The 22,500-nt window shown below is 40.9% G+C and overlaps 2 protein-coding genes across 4 annotated transcripts in view; both read right to left on the reverse strand.

Moving 5' to 3' along the window:
- Positions 1-1,559: 1,559 nt before the first annotated feature.
- Positions 1,560-13,019, reverse strand: ptbp1a (polypyrimidine tract binding protein 1a). Its single transcript, XM_083547980.1, has 16 exons — positions 12,936-13,019; positions 11,355-11,408; positions 11,010-11,040; positions 8,829-8,895; positions 8,537-8,709; positions 8,314-8,460; positions 7,804-7,959; positions 7,604-7,714; positions 7,330-7,507; positions 7,116-7,193; positions 6,097-6,224; positions 5,480-5,513; positions 4,669-4,761; positions 4,049-4,265; positions 3,839-3,916; positions 1,560-3,730 (listed from the first exon to the last, which is right to left on the reverse strand). Exons 1-16 carry the CDS (start codon positions 12,941-12,943, stop codon positions 3,598-3,600), a joined length of 1,686 nt encoding a protein of 561 aa, XP_083404106.1. The 5' UTR covers positions 12,944-13,019; the 3' UTR covers positions 1,560-3,597.
- Positions 13,020-14,142: 1,123 nt separating this feature from the next.
- palm1b (paralemmin 1b) overlaps positions 14,143-22,500 on the reverse strand; it is a 22,103-nt gene continuing 13,745 nt past the window's right edge. For all 3 annotated transcript variants that reach the window (XM_083548134.1, XM_083548133.1, XM_083548132.1), the window contains 4 exons: positions 18,980-19,101; positions 17,484-17,547; positions 17,318-17,339; positions 14,143-16,609 (listed from right to left, as the gene is read on the reverse strand). In XM_083548134.1, the coding sequence (XP_083404260.1) occupies positions 16,221-16,609; positions 17,318-17,339; positions 17,484-17,547; positions 18,980-19,101 (597 nt within the window). In that variant the 3' untranslated portion in view covers positions 14,143-16,220. The remainder of the gene's footprint in view (positions 16,610-17,317; positions 17,340-17,483; positions 17,548-18,979; positions 19,102-22,500) is intronic.

The following is a 22,500-nucleotide window of genomic DNA, read 5'->3' on the forward strand; positions in this document are numbered from 1 at the left end:
GTAACTACTAGATTTACATTTACACCATTTACACCAGTGCACTTATCCAGAGTGACTTACAACTGAGCAGTGGAGGGTTAAGGGCCTTGCTCAAGGGCCCAGCAGTGGCAGCATGGTGGTGGTAGGATTTAAACATGTGACCTTCCGATCCAAAGTCTTAAGTGAAGTTTATTTCTATTGCACTTTTCACAACACACATCGTCTCAAAGCAGCTTTACAGAATGTAACAGTGAAGGTGAATGGTGTGTGTTTATCTCTGATGAGCACCATGGAGACTGTGGTGAAGGAAAACTCCCTTAGATGTTATGAGGAAGAAACCTTGAGAGGAACCAGACTCAAAAGCAGAACCTCATCCTTAAGAACTGAGCTCCCACCTCCATACTAGAGCACACCAAGGCACAATGTCAGGACGCAGGACAGGAGAATCAGAGTGCTACAGATATTACTGCATTATTACACACACACACACAACACAACTGTGGCCTGCTTGTATAAGAAATGGTTGATGTTATGTAAAGGTCCATGTTTATCGTTTACACAAAAGTGTAGAGAAAAAAAAGAGAAGCAGGTGAAACTAAAAAGCAGAGTAGCAGGAAGAAGCAGTCAGAAAATAAAACTACTTGGAAATTTGACCTGCGTGAGAAAAGAACATGTTAAACAAATCCTTCACGTGCAGGTCTTCAGCAAGAACCTCAGCTCATGTAAAATCCTCCTCAGTATGAAGAACAGATTTACACACTTTCAGCATCCGGACACTTTGTTTCTCCAAACATTCAGCTGAAATATTTTGTTGTGTTTCTTGTAAAACTCAGTAAAAATGTTCTTCACTAGTTGGAGATTTTCTTCTTCATCTCAGAGCAGTTCAGTAGGATTGAGGTGTGGTGACTGGGCAGGTGGTTCCATGATAGAGATCACTCCAGACGTCTGTCTGCTCTCTAAACAACACGTCCAAAACTTAGACGTACGCTAAAGTCGGATCCAATGAGCCGTAGTCCAGACGGAACTGCATGGTGCTGAAGTCTGGAATGGGATTCATGTTGGTTCACCTACACTTTTCCTGGAACCTTTCTTTGCTCCGTTCTCTTCGGTCCCATTTGGCCTCCACAGAACTTTCATCCACTCTTTCACTGTCGCATTACTGTGTGTGTTTATCTTCACCACAGCAAAACAAACATCCAGGTGTCTCAAAAACCATCAAACACTATAAAATAAACTTATTTTTTTAAACCACAGACTGGAACCTGTTCACAGACCAGACCTTTGTCCATACACAACCTACTGAGATCCCAGAGATCTTCCCCTAGACATGGCTGATCATTACTAGTGCTCAAACTCAAGCTCGTGTCCGGGTTGTGTGTGTGTGTGTGTGTGTACAGTACAGCATCTGTGGTGTTGAGAATAAGATGAGAGGATGATGGTGAGTAAAAAGCTGCAGAAAGAGAGAGACGTTAAGAATGAAAGACGAGGAGGTGAAGGGATGGAGGGTTTATTGAAAGAATAAAGGAATGAAAAAGAAAAGCATGGCTGTGTTTCCATTAACGCCACAAAACAGACCACCGTGATGGAACATCTTTAATATTCTGTGTAAATACAAAACAAACGCTCTACAAATCCGTTTATCAAAATATACATAAAGACAGGAAAGAAAAGGGCGGGAGTCTGCCGTTACACAACACAGCAGGAGTGGAAAACACCTGGAACGTGGTCTGGAACGCACCACTTTTAAGACTGTGTTTTGGTCTGTGTGTTCGATTTAAAGGCCTCCAGAGAAAATCGGTGTGTGTGGAACAGGAATGTGAGTAAATGATGGAGGTACAGTGTCACATTTACACCACTGAAAGCCTACAGATTAGTGCCCTGTACCAGTACCTGACTCAGGTAGGGGGCGTGGCTTAAACAGACACTGGAGCCTCTTCACACTCGAGTTTGCAGTTAAACTTGACGTCTGGGTGTTTGGTGTAAAAAAGTGTAAATAAATGATGTATAAACAGGAATGTGAAAACTTCAACATCTCACATTAACTTGGTTTATAACCACAAAGTGTCCAGAAACCAATTCAGGTTTGTTTTAAGACATTAAGAGGATGGAAGAAGGTGTCTGTTGTGGAGGTCCGTGTTTGAGGGAGTCAAAATAAATCATTAGTGCAGAAATACATCACTAATCTGCACGTGCACGTGTGGGTGAGAATCGTGAAGTGCAGCGGTACATCAATAACATTAATAACGAGGTGAACTAAAGAGACGAGGCTACATTTATCCATCTCAAGCTACAATATAGAAGATCAATTCCAAACATTTTCCCAGAAACACTCAAATTTAATCCTCTTATTCAAATTTATTTTAGAAGGCAAAATGGGCTTGTGATTGGTCCTGATCAGAATTATGCAAATGAGCCATGAATGAAGTCCCGACTCTTCCTTTTATTTCACAAAAATGTTTAACTGTCTGATCTGTGAATAGGAAAATAAATCATGTGATTAATTGAATCACATCATTCAGTAATTAATAATAAATCACTTGGCTGAATTTAAGGCACTTTTTTCCTTCAACTCTGAAAAATAAGAATAACGGGATATAAACTCATCTCTGTCCCTTAAATCAGTCAGGAACATGGTTCTAGCACAGAACTATAATCAGAATAATAAAAAAAAAGCCTCAACGTCACATGACTCTTAATATGCCAATATATGCTAACAAGGAGGGGGCGTGTCTTATACACCAACATTAATAATTAATACACAAATCCAAAAATTGTTCACAATCACAACTATGAGAAAACCCTGAAGTGGTGACTCCGTACACACGAGAAAAATAATCTAGCTTCTAGAATATAAAAGATTCTTTATACCATAAAAGGAAATAAGGATACAAATATGCAAATTAACCTGCTTCATAACCAATCGTGTGCTGTCCGGCTGAGAGACACACGCCCTCCAAACAGAAGAAAATTCACACGTTTATAAATCGCCAACATTCTACACCAGTCAAATTATATTATAGCCAAATAACAGAAATAAAGAATAAATTACTGCATGGGGAGGAACCTGATATGCAAATAAACCTGATTTGAATCTTTTTTTCTTTTATAAAAACCCAATAAGGCTTTAAGTGGATTTATCAGGAAGAAAAATCGAGTGTTCCGGTCTAACAGGAAGTGACCATATAAGGCACTGTTTTTTTTTTTTTTTTGAAAGGCAGAAAGGATAATTATTTAAAAATTCAAAGTGGCCGTGTGTGTTCACGCGTGTGCGCATGTGTGTGTGTGTTCACGCGTGTAGGCACTAAGTGTGAACCAGGCAGCATCTATGATTGCAAAAAGAAGAAATATTTTCCCAGAATCCTGCAGAAAGACGATCAGCGTATGGAGATATATATATATATATATGTGTATATAGATACATGATAATCACGTTTTCTTGTTTTTGCACCAGAAGATTAAGTGTGCGAGGAAATAAAAAGATTTCAAATAAAACCCAAATGAAAATATTGGGTTTGTTCAGGTCTGTGTGTATAATTAGAACAAGGAATGATGAAGTGTGTGTGTGTGTGTGTGTGTGCGCGTGATTGTGTGTGTGGTGTTTAACCCTGCATGCGAGTCTCAGATGGTGGATTTGGAGAAGGAGACACGGAGGTGATGGTTTTCACCAAGATCGTGGTTGTGGAACTCAATGAGAGACTCAATGGCCTCCTCCACTGAGCTTAACTGGATTAGCGCCATCTTGTGGTCCTTCCTGAGAAAACAGAACAGGAAATCAGAGAAAGAACAAAAATTGGTGTTTAAGGAAATATTAAAAAATCTTTATAAAACATGGTTTTGAGGTGATTAAGGAAGAACATACTGAAAAAACTTGAAGGCTTTCACTGTGGCTCCTGAACTTCTGAACAGCCCTTTAAGATCATCTTCACCAACAGAGGGTCTGCAGCAGACACACACACCACAAATATACACTTAATTTACCTGTATTACACATGAACTCTACCTGCAACACCTCCCTCCTGTTTAATGAAGATGGCACATCAAACAAATGGTGCACAAGTGCAGGACTTACGGGATGTTGGACAGGTGGAGGGTGGAGGACGGAGGGAAGATGTTGGAGTAGTTCTTGGAGCCAGGTTTTTTAAAGCGGTGTAGAGGAGAGGTGGAGAAGTCTTTAGTGAGTCCCTGGTCCTCGTGTCCCTCTCGGGGAAGCTGCACGGTGGTGTGTTTGGACAAGGTCACACGCAGAGCCTTCCCATAGAGCTTCTGTCCATTCAGATAACTCATCGCTGTCACACACACACACACACACACACACACACACACACACACACACACACACACACACACACACACACACACAGAGAGAGATTAAACCCTATATGCAGTGTGTTCACACTACACAACTCATCTAGTGCAATACATCAGGGTCACTGAACTCCATTTCTCTCTGTATACGTCTTTATCCCTCCATCCCAGTCTCTCTCCCAATATTTCAATCTTCTCACACTAGCTCCTGCTTTTCTTTATCTGCTTTTTATATCCCTCCATCTCACTCATCCCTGAACCACTCCTATCTCCATTTCTCTCTAGTTATCCCTTTCCTCTACCCTGTAATAATATTCTGTATGTTCCATCACTATCCATATAACCCCCCCCCCCCCCCCCTCGGTTCTTATAATTAATATTTACCGAGTTGTGCTTGTGTTGCGTCTGCCATCTGCACCAGAGCGTTCTCTTTCTTATTGAAGAGGATCTTCACTCTCATCACATCGCCGTACACACCTTCAACACGCACACAGACACACACACACACACACACTTCAGTCTTAATGCACAGAAATGATTAAATCAGTGGAATTCAGTGATTGTGTTACAGCATGCACTAAAACACAACACTTGGTAACCCTGCTATGGGTTTGATGGGACTGTCCTGCATTCTGTCTGATAACTCACCCCTGATACACACTTTACTGTACAATCTACATAGTGATCATGTGATCGGATTTAATATGACATGCAAACAAATCTAACATGCAGACATCTAAACTGGAGTACAGAAAGATTAGGGGTGTTTTAGGCCCAAGCAACAAGATGCAACACTTCTGCAAACAGAAAGGTAAAAGTGTCCCTAAGTAGGGCACAAGTGCTGTAGATCGATGACTTCCTCCCAAACTAGCGGTTTTCTTTTCCTCTGGTTATTATTGCCTGGTTTAGGAAAGATTAGACGTGGGTGTATAAACTTTTGGTGGATCATATTTTTCCTGAGTCACTTCTAGATGAATAAAAAAGCTGGAGGGTTTCTGTTAAAGGGTTTTTATGATGTAATAAACAGAAACACTGCATCTCGTTATCTACCCTGCTAACTCATCCCTGACCCCGCCCTGCTCAACAGCATAACTGATTGGTCGAGAGTGAAACCCTATAGTACCGAGACCCGAGACAAAACGGTTATAAATATGAAAACACAAAAATAAAGGAGGAGATGGCAGTGATAACATACCGAAAAGAATAAAGAGGCATTGGGGCGTAACGCTCTTTAGAGACAGCAGAGGAAGGCAGCGAGGGAGGAAGGGAAGGGAGAAAGATCGGAGAAGTGCAGGTTCGACATTTCCGCAGATCCAAACAGAACGTTAAAAAAAAAGGAGAAATAAAAATCCAGGAGAGAACGAGTGTGGGTTTGTCGTTCGTCGTCAATGGGGAGAAGAAAAAAAAAAAGCCAGGATGAGCGAGAGAGAGAGAGAGAGAGAGAGAGAGAGAGAGAGAGAGAGAGAGAGAGAGAGAGAGAGAGAGAGAGAGAGAGAGAAGAAAAAAAAACAGATCAGGTGAGTACACAGTGTTGCAGAAGTCACTAAAATTAAATATCTTCACTAAAAGAAAAAGAGGAGAAAACAGATTAACAATGAAACACAGGAAAAAAAAAAAAGCAAAGAAACAAAATTATAACAAACATGACAAAACCTCGACTCAACACCTCAGAGTTACTTTACTGCTGCTGTGTTTAGGTCTAAAATATAGTGTTTGCAGCATTTTATTCAATAAAAATCAAATAAAATTGACTAAATACCTCACCAGCACTGATCATATTTCTACAGGAAGCACACAGTAAATCACACACACCTCAGGGTTCAGGTTACTGACGAGCAGGACGGCGTGTGCGGCGGTGTTGAGGCCGGCCAGAGAGAGTCGACCTGCCGTAGGAACGCCCAGAGACGCCAACGCGCTGGGAACGCCGGAAAGAGACAAACCTGAGGACGGAAACACGTGTAAAGACGACAAGAACGTAACGCAGAACCTGTAAACTAAGTTCGAGTTTATTCTACAATCCCAATATTATTATTATTATTATTATTATTATTATTACCCAAATTATCCATCCTCCAAATGCACTGGCAGAGAAGACGGCATTTTAGCCACTTTAGTGCTCTAAGTTATATAAATAATATCCCCAGAGTTCAGACACTTACTGTATAAATATCCTTTAGTTTAGTTTATTTACAATATACAGTGTAGATATAAAAATAAAGTGTGGCATAAGATTGATTTTCAAACATCATGGTGTCTTTGTGCTGTTATATTGAGCTCCACACTTCTGGGAAGTTCCAAAAGATGTTGTGGAGATTCATTCAGCTACATGGGTGTTAGTAAAGTCAGGTCCTGATGTAGGTGAGGTCTCCTGGGGTAGAGGTTTTCACATCTTCTGGTCCACGATCATTACGAGAGCATTACCACGTGTGTGTTTCTACATGCGAGACCGCATGCTGCACAGAGTCTCGCTTTACTTTTTATCTTCATGCTCATTTATTGATCATTCGATTCATTAATATTCATATTTATTAGCACAGTCGTGCATTAGTGCAGTAATATTTTAAATGGGGTACAGTCAGCGTTCACAATCATCCCACTGGTGCTTTATAGCAGGAGATCTTCCACATCTTTCAACCCATGGAAAACAGATCTTTATGGAGCTGTCTCCTAGTTGAAGTGAAGGAAAAGTTCTAAGCTCCTGCATCCAGAGACGAGTTGTGTCTGGAGATCATTGTACCAGATGCTAAGTTGAGTGTGGTGTGCATCACTAACCCTGCTTTAATAAAAGAGTCTCGAGTGTGTGTCGTGTGTGTGTTGGGGTATAATCTGACCTGCAGCCTGCTGGAGGGTGAACGCTGGAGGGAAACCGTGAGCACTCGCAAACGGAGATGCAGAGATCAACCCAGGAGCTGAACACCAGAGAGAGAATTATTACATGTTAAAGTACAGAATGATTTACTCCTAATCAGTGCTACCTGAACTACAGTAATATAACATCATCTGCTAAAACAGACGGAGGGTCGGCCACTGCAGCCGTGCTCATACTGAAGGCACTGGTGAGAGTCTGAGGTTCGAGCGAGGAGGGGCCGTCTCCTGTGGGCAGATCGGGCCGTGTGTAGTCTCTGCTCTTATCGTTGTTGTACTTGACATTCAGGCTGGTGAGCTTGGAGAAGCCGATTCTCAGCGTACAGCAAGCATTATAAATGTTCTGTCCATCCAGAGACTGAAAGAAAACACAAATCCAGATGTGATGTTCTGAGATAAGTACAGGACAGTGTTTAATAAAGCAGCACCGCCAGTGGTTGTGGTCACATCTTACCAGCTTGGAGTGCTGAGCAGTCATAGCATCCGAGTACTGGACCAGAGCCTGGAACTGATTGTTTTTGGTGAACGTGATGATCTTCAGCACCGTGCCAAACTTGGAGAAGATCTACTCCGCAGTAAGAGAAGAGAATCAGATGAGTTGTGTACAGCAGAGCGAGTTTCAATCACTATACAACACTGTGGAGGTGGAGCTACCTGGTGAAGAACCTCCAGAGTGACAGGATAGAACAGGTTCTCCACAATCACCCTCAGTACAGGACTCTGACTGCCTGATCCTCCAGCATCCACCCCGCTGAGGGGCACGCTGGCCGTCTGAACTGCGTTCACCGCCTGCAGGGCTGCCTGGGCACGCTACATCAACACCGATACACAGCCCAACTAATACAGCAACACTATACACAACATTCCTGCATATTACACAACTAATAAACAAAGGGGCGTGGCTAAGAACAGCCCACAGACAAAAGGGTTGAGTGAAACCTGATCCAACCAATAGGACGAAGCCATGAATGTTTTAATGAAAAATTGATTTAATATACACCTACAGCAGACTAGTGACAGTGAGTCATGTATAATAGAGGGTGTGGTTTGGGACACAGCCACAGCAGACTAGTGAAAGTGGGTAATGTATAATAGAGGGTGTGGTTTGGGACACAGCCACAGGTGATTAGAATGTAGCTGATGGTGTAATGACGGCTGATGTACCACTTGATTGGGCGAGTTGTCGGTCTTCAGCTCCTTGTGGTTGGAGTACTGCATGAAGACGGGATGATTGCGGATGACCGGCGTGACGGAGGAGTAATAGTTCACCATCGTCTGAGCAGACTCCTCAGTGTTCATCTCCAGAAACGCCTGAGGTCACAGAACACTAATAAAACCTCATGCTCAGGAGAGAAGAGTGTTCCTCTTCATATTCTCTCACACAAACCTGATTTTTGCCCTTGAGCATCAGCAGGTTGGTGACCTTGCCGAAAGGAAGTCCGAGCGAGATCACCTCGGCCTCGTTGATGTCGCTGGGTAACTTTCTGACGTGGATGACTCGAGAGGGGGCGCTGGGACTCCGCACGTCTCCTTTAAACTTTTTACTGTCGTTCCCGTTCGCTGGACACACAAACACCAACTTCACCACACATTTAAACTACAGTCATGTAAGAACACGCAGTGGGTTAAATTCTGGATGGAGACAGCAGCGTGAAGGTTCTCCAGTAAGGGGAACGTACCTGCTCCTGAACTCATGATATAGGGACCGTTAGAGACGCAGGAGGAAAAGAGTTCGTCAGATCCTCTCTGAAATCAGAGTTTATTATGAATAAATACATCATTTTTAAAATGTGCAAAAGACTAATATACATCAGATAAAAAGTACAATATAATATATAGAGTATAAACAGATTCAACTAAATTAGGTGCATTAAACAAACAAAAAAAATCTAGTGGTTCATAAAAATCAACTGAAAACAAAACTAAACGACCTTCTACACATCGAGAAAGAATAAACAAAAACACCTGTTATTGTGTAAACACACACACACACACACACACACACACTGCAGTCTCAGGCGGTTAATAAAGCACTTCCTGATGGAGTGTGTGTGTGTGTGTTTTGGCCACATGACTGGATGAACACAAGCTTTTCCCTCTCCAGCAGCAGCACAATGTCACGTCTGTTCTCTTCATCAGCTTTGTTACTAAACACTGAACCACTTCAGTCACACACACACTCATGAAGGAGTACGATTCATTTTAAATATAAACTCATCAGATTAATAATCACACAGTTTATTATTATAACATTATATAAATTCAAAAATTCAAAAATGTTGGGCTGCTTGTTCAGTGTTCATTTTAAAATATATTAAATCATAATCACATTTATATCTGTTCTAAATGTACCTTAAATTAATACTATTCAATAGTTTAATACTCTGATCAACACAAATTGATGCTTTATGCAAATTAATGTTTATTAGTAGTGAAACCAAACTCAACATGGAGCACGAGGACAATCTTCACGTAAATGTTCCGTTTCCACACGGACGGTTTTAATTGCCGGACATGTGCATCAAGATTTGGCGCATCAGTAAACGTTTAGTGATTTTAATAAATTTTCAGTGGTGTTTATTTTTAGATCCAAGTAAAGAAATAACCTCATGAATGTGCTGCGTTGAAGGCTTTAATTTTGCCTTATATTTATTTCCATTTTTAATAAAAATGGTCAAATAGAAACGTCTTCCACAACTGTACAGAAATGGAACTGAACCGTGACTTAAATCCAAAGCAGACAGAAGTGTGGATTGTGTAGTGTTACACCACTAATATTTATAGATGTATACAAACACACAGCGAGAGAGAGATTTATATCCACTGATCAGGCATATTAATACCCCCATAATGTGTTGGTCCCTTTTTGCTGCTAAAACAGTGACCCCTCAATCATCATCAACATGAACTTCAGCAGATTTGAGCTACAGGAGCTCGTCTGTTAGATCGGACCACACGGACCAGCCTTCACTCCTCACGTGTATCACTGAGTCTCGCCCCCCACGACCCTGTCGCCAGACCACCACTGTTCCTTCCTTGGAGCACTTGTGATTTTTGATTCTGACCACTGTAGACCAGGAACATCCCACAAGAGCTGCAGTTTTGGAGACGCTTTGACCCAGTTGTCTAGACGTCACAATTTATCAAACTCAAATTCTCGCACATTTTTCCTGCTTCTAACATCAACGTAGAGGGAAAAAATGTTCACCTGCTGCCTAATAAATAAATCCATCCACTAACAAATGCCATGATGAAGATCAGTCTTATGATCCAAATGAAGAGGAACCCCACCATTTTGAGTCTGGTTCCTGTGTCTGGTTCCTGAATGAATGTAAACATTCATTCTGATGAATGTTTACATTTTCCTTTTGAAAACATGAATGTTTATTTTATTTCACTATTCACAGAATATTTATAGATCATTTTAAATGTTGATTTTTGAAGGTAAGCCCTGTTCTGTATTACTCTGGAGTGTGTTCAGGTCAGAGGGAAACACTGCTGCTGAACAATAGACATGAGAGAGAGGGAGACAGAACGAGTCTCAGCACTGAGGAATGCCACTGATTTATATCCTTTATTTATTATTACTGTCTGACACAAACCAGATCCACATCGCTCCCCCCCACCCCCACCCCCACCCTGCCTCTCCACCTCCACACTCTTCTTCCTCACCATCAACTCCTGTAATTCTTTACGTTATAGCAGCTACAGGAGCGTAAACTCTTCAGTCCTGAGGATCTACACTGTTACCTCTGACTGTTAAAGTCCTGACACTGGAGACTCCTTCCAGACATTATTAATACATACAGAACTATTCAGTCGTTGCTATAGTAACGGTGTAACGGGGCGGCGGGACGTACCTTTGTGCCGACTGTTATATCGTGGACACCGCTGTGGGAGAGAAAACGGCACGTTAGCACAAATACGTGAGGGAATACAGAGGGATAAAAAGTGTGTTTCATCAGACGTAGAGATCAGACTGTGTCTAAGGTGCAGAAGGAATGTAATAAACACCCCATTTTACACCAACAGCACCTGAGAGCAGGATTAGATCGGATCAGGATCGGATCATCGGCTGTTTGTGGACAAGTGTGTGTCCTGTGTGAAGTGTGTAGGAATGTAGACTATGATCTGGAGGTCAGAGAGCAGCTCTGAGGTCTGCATACACAGAGTTAAACATTAAAAGCTGGAGATGTGGAACTCACTCAATGTCAGTGACGTAGCTGGATCCCAGAGGATACAAATCTGTCTCCAAGCGTCTGCAAAAAAAAACCCAAATAAATACAGAGAAATATCCTGTACACAGAACGCTTGGGTTAGGGTTGCTCTCGTCACAGCATCTACACCTCAAACCTTAACAACCGCACAGGACGAGTGGGCGGGGACATGTTAATGAGCACTAAATATTGAATATTAGTGAACACAACGCATGACCTACACACATTTATTAGGGGTGTAACGGTACGTGTATTCACACGAAAATGTTTCAGTATTGGGCTTCTTCAGTACACATGCACCAAATGCCATCGTATCAACCTCGTATCAACCTCGTATCAACCTCGTATCAACCTCGTATCAACCTCGTATCAACCTCGTATCAACCTCATATCAACCTCATATCAACCTCATATCAACCTCATATCAACCTCATATCAACCTCATATCAACCTCATATCAACCTCATTCCTGTATTAAATGTAAACACACATCTGTATTATCCACACAGGGTCTAACAAATGTAAACTATTCTATTTATTTAATCAATTTACCTTCATTGATTACTCAATCTAATCAATATAAGTAAAACGTGCATTGTATTAGATTTATTCCATGTTATTTGTTAATAGTTATATTTTATTTATAAAGTTTATTGAGTTTTCCCCACATTTCTGACGTCATTCAACTCCACACATGCAGGTGAAAAACACAATAAAGCCAAAGGAACTGATTAATTTCATGCTATTTTAATTGTTTATGTTTAAAAGGAGAGAATTTTAATAAGATTAAGGTATTAATGAGTTTTTCTGAGGAGTTTACTAAAGACAACACGAGATTAGAAGCTCATAATATAACACACTATCTACATATATAAAGAGTATATTATATATAGTGTTCGTTATAATAGTTCGGTCTGGTGCTTAGTTGTGTGTGTGTGTGTGTGTGTGTGTGTGTGTGTGTGTGTGTGTGTGTAAATAAAACTAGATAAACTAATCCGGGTTCAGTTTATCCTCCATCAGGTAACAACCGTTTCCAGAGGTGTTCCGCCTCCATGTGCGCTTAAATTATTCACTTTACACATTTTACGTGTTTTATTTACGCTTTTAACGTTTAAACGCCGATAATAATCGTAAATTAATAAAGAATCTTCAACAGGTTCGATTAAAGTTGGAACTTTGGAATCGTGTCGCTTCCGCGTTTCCAAAAATCCGCCTGTATTCTGACAAAACCCGACGCCTGCACTGGGATTGGTCCTTAAAATCCCGCCTTCCGTGCTCACTATGCTCCTATTGGCTGTTAGTACGCATCTAAAACCAATTCACCAATCACAAGCCGGAAGGAGGGCCTGTCACAACATAGGTAGGATAAAAAAAAAAAAGCCTTAACGTTTAAACCCGGACATGTTGCTCTCCAGCTTGTTTAAAAAGAAATTACTCCGAGTGGAAATCTATAACCACGTTTACTCATCACATGACTTCGAAAAGTGACCGGATAGACCCTCCGGAAAGAGAAGCGAAGCCGTAAAAAGCACTTTCATGTCTCTTTTCCCGTCCCCTCAGAACACTTACCCGTCCATGGCACTCTCAGGTTCGCGGAATCACTAGCGAGTCTCGCTACAAGCATTTATAGACTCACAAAATGGCGGCCTGCCGCCACGGCGCTCTCTGATTGGTCAATTTTTTCAGCGTGGGCGGGAACTCAGGTAGAGCCTGTGAGTCTGATTGGACCGCGTATCTGTCAGGCTTAAAAAGGCGGCTTGAGAAGTTTTCAACCTGAGGTAAATAAGTTTCAAACCGAATTCAATAAAATAAAGTGGATTTCAGTACAAGTGTGAAACTGATTCAGTGTTTGAACTGTGTGTTTTACTTTAATCATTAAAACACACTGAGAAAAGGCTGAGAATGTGTGTAGTTCCCCCTAAAAGCTAGTACCTCAGAATGTCCTCATAACTGAGGAAGATCTCATCCTTCATCCTCAGGTTTCCTGCTCCAGGAGAACTTATAGTCATAATGTTCACACATGCAGAACATTCATACACCAGATGATACACAGAATAGTATGTCACATGCTGTAGTAACCTGCCCTGGTGAAACCAGTGACTGTGCAATGAGCAATTCATCTTCCACAACAAATCATTAGATGATTCTGTGACCTTGACCTTCACTCCTGCTGGTAGTTGCTCAATCATTACTGGACATACCCACACCCAAGTCACTGAATATGTAAATGAGAACACGTCTACTGTACGTTAGATCGTCACCAATAAAACACCCAGGTTCACGTTTCCCAATTCATAACTCAGACTAATTAATCTTCACATAGAAACATCAGACTTCTGAGCGAAGCTGAATTATCAATGCTTTACAAATCTGCATTTTATAAATATTATTTTTATAATAATAATAATAATAATTATAATATATAAACGCCTACATTTTAGAATTTTTTTTTAAATAAAGTTTTGCAGTCATGTTCTTATTGTATCATTAAATGTAGGAGCCAATCCTTTTCCAGTATGCAAATTAAAAACAACTCTTTTTTTTAGGTAAAGTGGGAGGAGCTTGTAGAATCAGAGGATGTCTCTAATTAGCATATTTACATTCATATGTTTTGAATGAATGTCTGGATTTGAAGAGATGGAGAACTGCTGGAGGAATGTGAGTGGACTGTACAGAAGATTTCTGTTTGTATTTAAGGAATGTTGTGTTTGTTGTTGTTTTTATTGAATTTATGTTTATAGAGTTTGAAATGAACAGGAATGACAGCAGCCGCTGCTGTAACACAACAGATTTTATTTGTATTTCTTCCTGCATGGAGAACTTGGAGCACAGCAGGAAACAACAAGAACCAAGGACAGGGTTCCATAATCTACACAAACAGAAACACAGACAACAGGAACGAGCTTCAGGTTCCACATGCCAGAGAAACTAAAACCAGTCCTGCTGGGATGAGTTTGAGACACACCCACACTGGAGTAATTGTGTTTATGTGCACTACATAGTGAATAGTGGGTCTGGCTTGGGACACACCCACAAATGAGTGATTGTGTTCATGAGCGCTACATAATGAACAGAATGTGTGGTTTGAGACTCACCCCCAGTGGACTGATTTTGCCATTTATGTGCACTATATAGCAAATAATGGGTTTGGGACACCCCCCCAGTGGAATGATCACTAATTGATGAATAGTGGGTGTGGTTTCTAGGACACTCCCCTAATGGAATGATGATGGTGTTCATGTTTACTACATAGAGAATAGGATGTGTGGTTTGGAGTGATTATGGTGTTTATGTGCACTATGTAGTAAATAGTGTGTATAGTTTTGGGGGACACGCCCACAGTGACGAATTTTGATGTAAAATAAATTTTTGTTAGCGTTATTTTATCTTAGGAGTGAATCACAACCCGGCATAAACCGTACATCACATTTATTTACACACTTTACACACATCGTTTCCTACCGTAAAATGTGTGTGTGTGTGTGTGTGTGTGTGTGTGTATACTACATCCTCACAGTGGTCTGAGATGATCAAACACAAAATAAAACACACGTTACACGCGTTATAAAAGCATAATAACTCTGTATATAATATTTCTGATCTCACGGATGACGTCAGTATAGGTTTCGAAAAACACTACGTGAGAGAAAACGAGATTTCCTTCAGAATTTTCCTTTAGAAATAAAATCAAATAAGTGAAAGGACACCGAACTCCGCCCTTCTGTCCCTCCACGAGCACTTACTTAAAATTACATAATGAAAATATAAGTTTATATTTATATATAGAAATGTCAAGACTGAAATATAGAAAAATATCAATAGAAATAAAAAAAGAAGTACAAACTGAACAACAAACGTACAAATACGTTACATTTATATAGAAATACAAAGACCGAGAGGAAGTGCATCCACACGGAGCTAATCATCACAACGCTAACTGAGCCCATGAACGTTATCGCTAATAAAACAAGCAGCGATGCTAGTAATGCTTTATTAGCCTTATTATCTTTATACTACCATCATAGGAGAGCAGAGATGTGTTAGCTAGCTAAATGATTAGCATTGTTCGCAGTAGAATGGATGAAAAATACAAAATACTATAAATATAATCATTATCACATATGACATGAACGTTAGTGATAATGACATTAGTATTAGCAGTGGTGTTCTGACTTCATTCCTGAAGAATTAGCGGTCTGATGCTAAGGGTAATTCCAGCTCATTTTGATCAGACAGCATGATTTTTTTCGTCTCGTTTCCATGGTTCCTGCACCTTTAGAATGGCGATATAAAAGATAGCCACCGCATTGTTTCGGCAGTAAAATGGTCTTTGGCAGTACGGTTAGTAGGATTGACGCTAACTCCAAGATTTGATGCTATTATCATTATAATAATAATTTCTGAGTCTTTTCTCAGTGATTGATCCACAGATCTGAGGTAAATGTTGATGTTCCTGATAGATCTGTCACGTTTCCATGGTTGCCAGACTTTTGTGTCATCATAAAAAAAAAGACTTGCGTTCAGGTATAAATGACTATGCTACCAGTGAAGTCATATATTTATACATTTTAGGAGGTACATCAGCAATAAAATCTCCTTGATATTACCTTAAGCAACAGTGATGTCATTAGTGATGTCATAGTGATGTCATTAGTGATGTCATTAGTGATGGCTAGCATTGTGCTAGTTTGTATTCTTTATAATAGCGATAACATTAACAATGTATTTCTAATATTACTTTTCACGACTTCCCGTAGTGTCAGCAGTTCCTCTCTGGATTTTGTATTTTGTATTTTTTTTGTATAATATTTAGTATTTATTTTGAGTAAAAGTTTTGACCCCCCTTCCCCGTGCTCACATGACAGCGCAGCACTTGCAGGGCTGCTTTTCTTTCTTGACCGCGCCCTGTTTTGCTTCCTCTCCGTTTGCAGCCTCGTCCTGTTTTTTGTCATCTGGGCTGGAGGGGGCGCCGTTCAGAGGAGCTTTCTCTTCGTTCTTTCCATCCTCTGTCGCCGCTTTATTCTCGCCATCTTCGATGACGACGAACTCAGCCTTTACTGCATCTTCGATGCCCAGAACCTTCTTGGTCTCATCCTCGTCCTCTACGTTTTTGTAGCCCATGAACACCATAGTGACCGGGTGATCCACACTCGCGTTCTCGATGGCCTTCGCGTCCAGATTTGTGCATTCCAGCTTCGCCTCGATGCCCGTCACCTGCCTGGCTTTAGGGACGCCGTTCTCCACTGGAGAAGAAGGTCAAAATGGAGGAATAAATGGCTCATGACATCTAAGGGAGTTTTTCCTTGCCACAGTCACCATGGTGCTCATCAGGGATAAATACACACCATTCACCTTCACTCTTACATTTCTGTAAAGCTGCTTTTAGACAATGTCTGTTGTGTAACGCGCAATAGAAATAAACTTCACTTGACTAAATCAACTAAAATTCAAAGCTAAAATAAAAAAATTGTGTTAGCACTAAAAGTGTTAGCATTTAAAGCAGTATAAAGCCTTTTTGAAAATATTTTTTTAAAGATATTTAAGTTAAAGGTTAACCATCCAGAAATCTGATTTCCATGTTTACCAAAACTATGATGGTGTTAGTCTCAGTTATAAACTGTTTTTTATGCCGTGTTCATGTTTTCTTCATGTTGTGAGCAAAAATTTAAATTAAAATTAAAATTAAAATAAAAGTCAGTCAGAACATTGGCCTTATTTTAACTTTGTCTAAAAAATAACATTTCTAAATAATTGTAATAAATTTATTATTTATACGCAATCAAACATTTTCACTGAATAAACATTTAATGTATGAATTATAATCATTTATTATAAAACCTTATCAGAAAAAAGAACCTGATTTTTTCTTTATAGTATGTAAAATAAAGAAATAAGAAAGAAAAAAATCAGATAAAAAAATATATAATATTTGTATACAAAATATAGAATACCTTTCCCAGGGCCATCTGGTGTCTGAATAGGGAGAAAAGAAAGAAATTAAACTTTCTTACCCAGACAGAGTTTCAACTGCTACAACCATGTAATCATGATGAAGAATTGATTTTCTTTAATAAACTGTTAGGAATAATTATTGTTTATTCTTTTACTGATCCTTACCTTTATAGCGTCCTGTTTATCTGCAGGAACTCCGTTCTCAAGCTCCTCGATCTCCTGCTCCAACCTGCCACACACACACACACACACACACACACACACACACACACACACACCACATCACATCCATTTACTGATGTCATGACGTTTGTAAAAACGTGCCGTGTTTTTTTTACATTTTTATTTTATTATTGTATTTTTATCAGGAGAACAGAGCGAGAAATTCCTTAATCTTTATACTGAAATAAAACAAAAGTGTTTAAACTCATCTGATGTTACAGATTTACTCAAAACAATGATAGTGTGTGTACTTATATATATATATATATATATTTATATTTATGTGTGTATATGTATGTATATATAGTGGATTGTGATTGGCTGGAGGTTCAGGTGTGAATAGTGGATTGTGATTGGCTGGAGGTTCAGGTGTGAATAGTGGATTGTGATTGGCTGGAGGTTCAGGTGTGAATAGTGGATTGTGATTGGCTGGAGGTTTAGCTGTGGATAGTGGATTGTGATTGGCTCAAGGTTCAGCTGTGAATAGTGGATTGTGATTGGCTCAAGGTTCAGCTGTGAATAGTGGATTGTGATTGGCTGGAAGTTCAGCTGTGGATAGTGGATTGTGATTGGCTGGAAGTTCAGCTGTGGATAGTGGATTGTGATTGGCTGGAAATTCAGGTAAGTTCAGAGCGTTTTGCACGCAGGTAGTTTGCGTTTGTCAGATGAATGTAAATGAATGTTCTGCTTATTATAAACACCTGTACCCATAGTGACATCTAGTACCAGATCCGTCCAGAGTGAGACGGCGATTGTACACATTTCCTAATGACCTCACTGATCTCCATGAAGGAGTTTTGCGTGTGGTGAACTTATATGGTGTAACTGGGGATTTTCATTAACAGCTGGAGGCACAAAACAATTTGATGAACTGGAGAAAAAAATTTTCAAATGAGAAACAGAACAAAAAACAGCACCAGCTTCATTATCTTTCAATATCTATTTATTATAACTCATGTAAATTAATTTGATCTTCGGCACTACTTTATCTGTGTGTGTGATTCGAAGCAGCAGAATTGTAGATGTAACGAGTCAGATATAAAATACGTAATGAAAAATGAAGTGTTATTTTGATCCATTCAGTTGGTTTCGCTCTGCAGTCAATAACAGCTTGAACTCCTCAATGCTGGAAGTGACCACGGTACAAGATGATTATCTAAGTGTGGATTATCACCGTATACTATTTTAATGTTTCACCTGCACACCTACACCTGGATTATTCATCTTCAATTTATTTTCATTTGTATAGCACTTCGAACAATGAACATTGTTTAAATATTGGTATCATCACCTTAAATATACTATATTAAACTATCTCATCTCATCTCAGCTCTAACAGAATATCATCACGATCTCTCCAGCTGAAGTGTTCCTGCTTTACATCTCCGTCAGGGTTATTTAAAGGAAAGCATGGGTGAAGAACCAGGCGAAGAACCCACCTAAGAACACTCTGCTCCAGTACCCGGGTTTTAATCTCGTCTTCCTGCAGCTGTCTCTGAAACTCGTTCTCTCCACTAGAGGGCGCACCGTCCAACAACCAACGCTCCCTCAGGGCCTTCGACTGCACCGCCACAACAACAAACAGTAAACAACAGGGTTATTTCCAGGACTTCATTACAGATCTGTTCATATGTTTATTCACCTATAAAAACATCCTAATTTACAAAAAAAGACTTTGAGGAAAGAGAGAAAATGAAATACAGAAAAGCAGAGTAACGGAGATGAACACTGGAAGAACGAGAATGATGAGGAACTCTGGTAACGTTAGCTGAGCTACACTAATGTCTACTCTCTCTCTCTCTCTCTCTCTCTCTCTCTCTCTCTCTCTCTCTCTTCCTCTTTCTCTCTCTCTCTCTCTCTCTCTCTTCCTCTCTCTCTCTCTCTCTTCCTCTTTCTCTCTCTCTCTCTCTCTCTCTTCCTCTCTCTCTCTCTCTCTCTCTCTATCTCTCCCTCTCTCTCTCTCTTCCTCTCTCTCTCTCTCTCTCTCTCTCTCTCTTCCTCTTTCTCTCTCTCTCTCTCTCTCTCTCTTCCTCTCTCTCTCTCTCTCTTCCTCTTTCTCTCTCTCTCTCTCTCTCTCTTCCTCTCTCTCTCTCCCTCTCTCTATCTCTCCCTCTCTCTCTCTCTTCCTCTCTCTCTCTCTCTCTCTCTCTCTCTCTTCCTCTCTCTCTCTCTATCTCTCTCTCTCTCTCTCTTCCTCTCTCTCTCTCTATCTCTCTCTCTCTGTTTGACTCTCGCTATCTTTCCTTTCTGTCTGCCTCTCGGTTCCAATCTTAAAGATGTTTATTAGCGTGATGGTTTACATGCACCATTGACAAAGCATCCATAGCTTCTCTCTCTCTGACAGAAGATGCCGTCTTGTCTCAGGTGGATGTTCTGTTCATGTTAGGAGAGCAGATCAGGTGTAAGAACATCCTACAATAAAGCAGTGGTGGTGCTCCTCCTGACACACCACCACCTCATCATTAATCTGATCCTTCTTTCAGTCAGGATGAAGTGATGATGATGAGGATGATGATGAAGGTGGAGAGAAAAAAGGCTTTTGTTTGGGTGGAGAGTGGAGTGTGTGTGTGTGTGTGTGTGTGTGTGTGTGTGTGTGTGTGTGTGTGTGTAAAACTATGCAAAAATAATGTCTTAAATGTGGCTTAAAAGTTGAAAACTCTCATTGATTAGCTCTCAGACTGACGAAAACATGCAGCTATTAGTGAACCAAGTTTATCACTTTGGGACATTACACTAATGTACCACACACACACACACACACACACACACACACACACACACAATGATGATGCAAGTTCCTTCTGTAAGTGAACAGTGCTGCACTGAACAATTCAACAATCTAAACCACATCCTCACAATATCCTCACCAAACCCTCACAACATATTCACAACATCCTCACCACACTCTTACAACACCCTCACCCTCACCACACCCTCACAACATAGTCACAACATCCTCACCACACTCTTACAACACCCTCACCCTCACCACACCCTCACAACATAGTCACAACATCCTCACCACACTCTTCCAACACCCTCACCCTCACCACACCCTCACAACATCCTCACTACACCCTTAACACACAACATCCCCACCACACCTTCACAACATATTCACCACACCCTCACAACACATTCACAACATCCTCACCACACCCTCACCACACCATCATAACATCCGCACTACACCCTCAACACACAACATCACTGCCACACCTTTACAACATTCTTACAACATTCTCACTACACCCTCAACCCACAACATCCCCACCACAGCCTCACAACATATTCACAACATCCTCACCCTCACCACACTCTCACGAAATCCACACCCTCACCACACCATCAGAACATATTCACAACATCCTCACTACACTCTTACAACACCCTCACCACACCCTTACTACACTCTCACCACACCCTCACAACATCCTCATTACACCCTCAACCCACATTCCCACCACACCCTCACAACACTACATCCACACCCTCACAACACCCTCACAACATCCACATCCTCACCACACCCTCACAATATATTCACAAAATCCTCACCACACCCTCACTACACCCTCATAAAATCTTCACTACACCCTCAACACCCAACATCACTGCCACACCCTCACAACATCCTCACTACACCCTCAACCCACAACATCCCACTACATGCTCACAACATAGTCACAACATCCTCACTACACTCTAACAACACCTTCACCACACCCTCACTACACTCTCTCCACACCCTCACAACATCCACACCACAACACCTTTACAACACCCTCACAACATCCTTACCAAACAACAAATTCACAGCATCCTCACTAAACTCTCACAACATCCTTGCAATATCCTCACCACACTCCCACAACACCCTCACCACACCCTTAACCCACAACATCACAACACCCTAACATTCTCACATCCTCACCGCACCCTCACAACATCCACATCACAACACCCTTACTACACCCTCACACCATCCACACCACAAAACCCTCACAACACACCCACTACACCCTTACAACACCCTAACAACACAATCACAACATCCACACCACAACACCCTCACAACACCATTTCAACATTCACACCCTCACCACACCCTCACAACATCCTCACCACACCCTTGCAACATCCACACCACAGCACCCTCACTACACCCTTACAACACCCTCACAACATCCGCACCACACCCTCACAACACAATCACAACATCCACACCACAACACCCTCACCACACCCCAACACCCTCACCACACCCTTACAACATCCACAACACCCTCACAACACCCTCAGAACACCCTTACAACACCCTAACAACATCCTCACAACACAATCACAACATCCACACCACAACACCCTCACAACACCATTTCAACATTCACACCCTTACAACACTCTCACAACATCCTCACAACACAATCACACCATCCACACCACAACACCCTCAACCACACCTCACAACATCCTCACAATATCATCACAACACCCTACATCAGGGTGTCAAACTCAATTGCACAGGGGCTAAAACTCAAAGCACACTAGAGGTCGTGGGCTGAAAAGGATAAATATTTATTGAACACACCAAAACGAAATGTTTTTTAACATAAATAAAAGCAGTCAGGAATATTATTCCAGAATAAATCAACTTAAACTTTAAATAACTTTAAATATTTTGCTCTCCATAAAAATATCTCCTGTCAAACACCAGACGTCTCACAGCTTCATCATGCAGATCTTCAGAAACTCTCCCTCAGTAAATAACTGGCTGATGATACTCTGATTTCTCCTCTGTTTTCACACCAGTTTCACTTTAACTCTTCTTCTTTCTGTATCTTCTGCTCTGCATTCAGGTTCTTCAGCTTCTCCTGATGTTTTGTCTCGTAGTTCCGTCTCAGATTCAATTCCTTAATTACAGTCACATTCACTTCACTAATACACGTGTTTACCGCCA

Source organism: Silurus aristotelis, assembly GCF_946808225.1.
Source record: "Silurus aristotelis genome assembly, chromosome: 8".
Lineage (NCBI taxonomy): Eukaryota > Metazoa > Chordata > Actinopteri > Siluriformes > Siluridae > Silurus > Silurus aristotelis.

Excerpts from the sequence above, each read along its gene's own strand:
- ptbp1a (XM_083547980.1), bottom strand. Across the intron at positions 8,461-8,536 it reads TGCTCAAGGGCAAAAATCAG|GCGTTTCTGGAGATGAACAC; the intron begins GTTTGTGTGAGA and ends CTGTGACCTCAG. Across the intron at positions 3,917-4,048 it reads CTCCACCTGTCCAACATCCC|ACCCTCTGTTGGTGAAGATG; the intron begins GTAAGTCCTGCA and ends TGTCTGCTGCAG.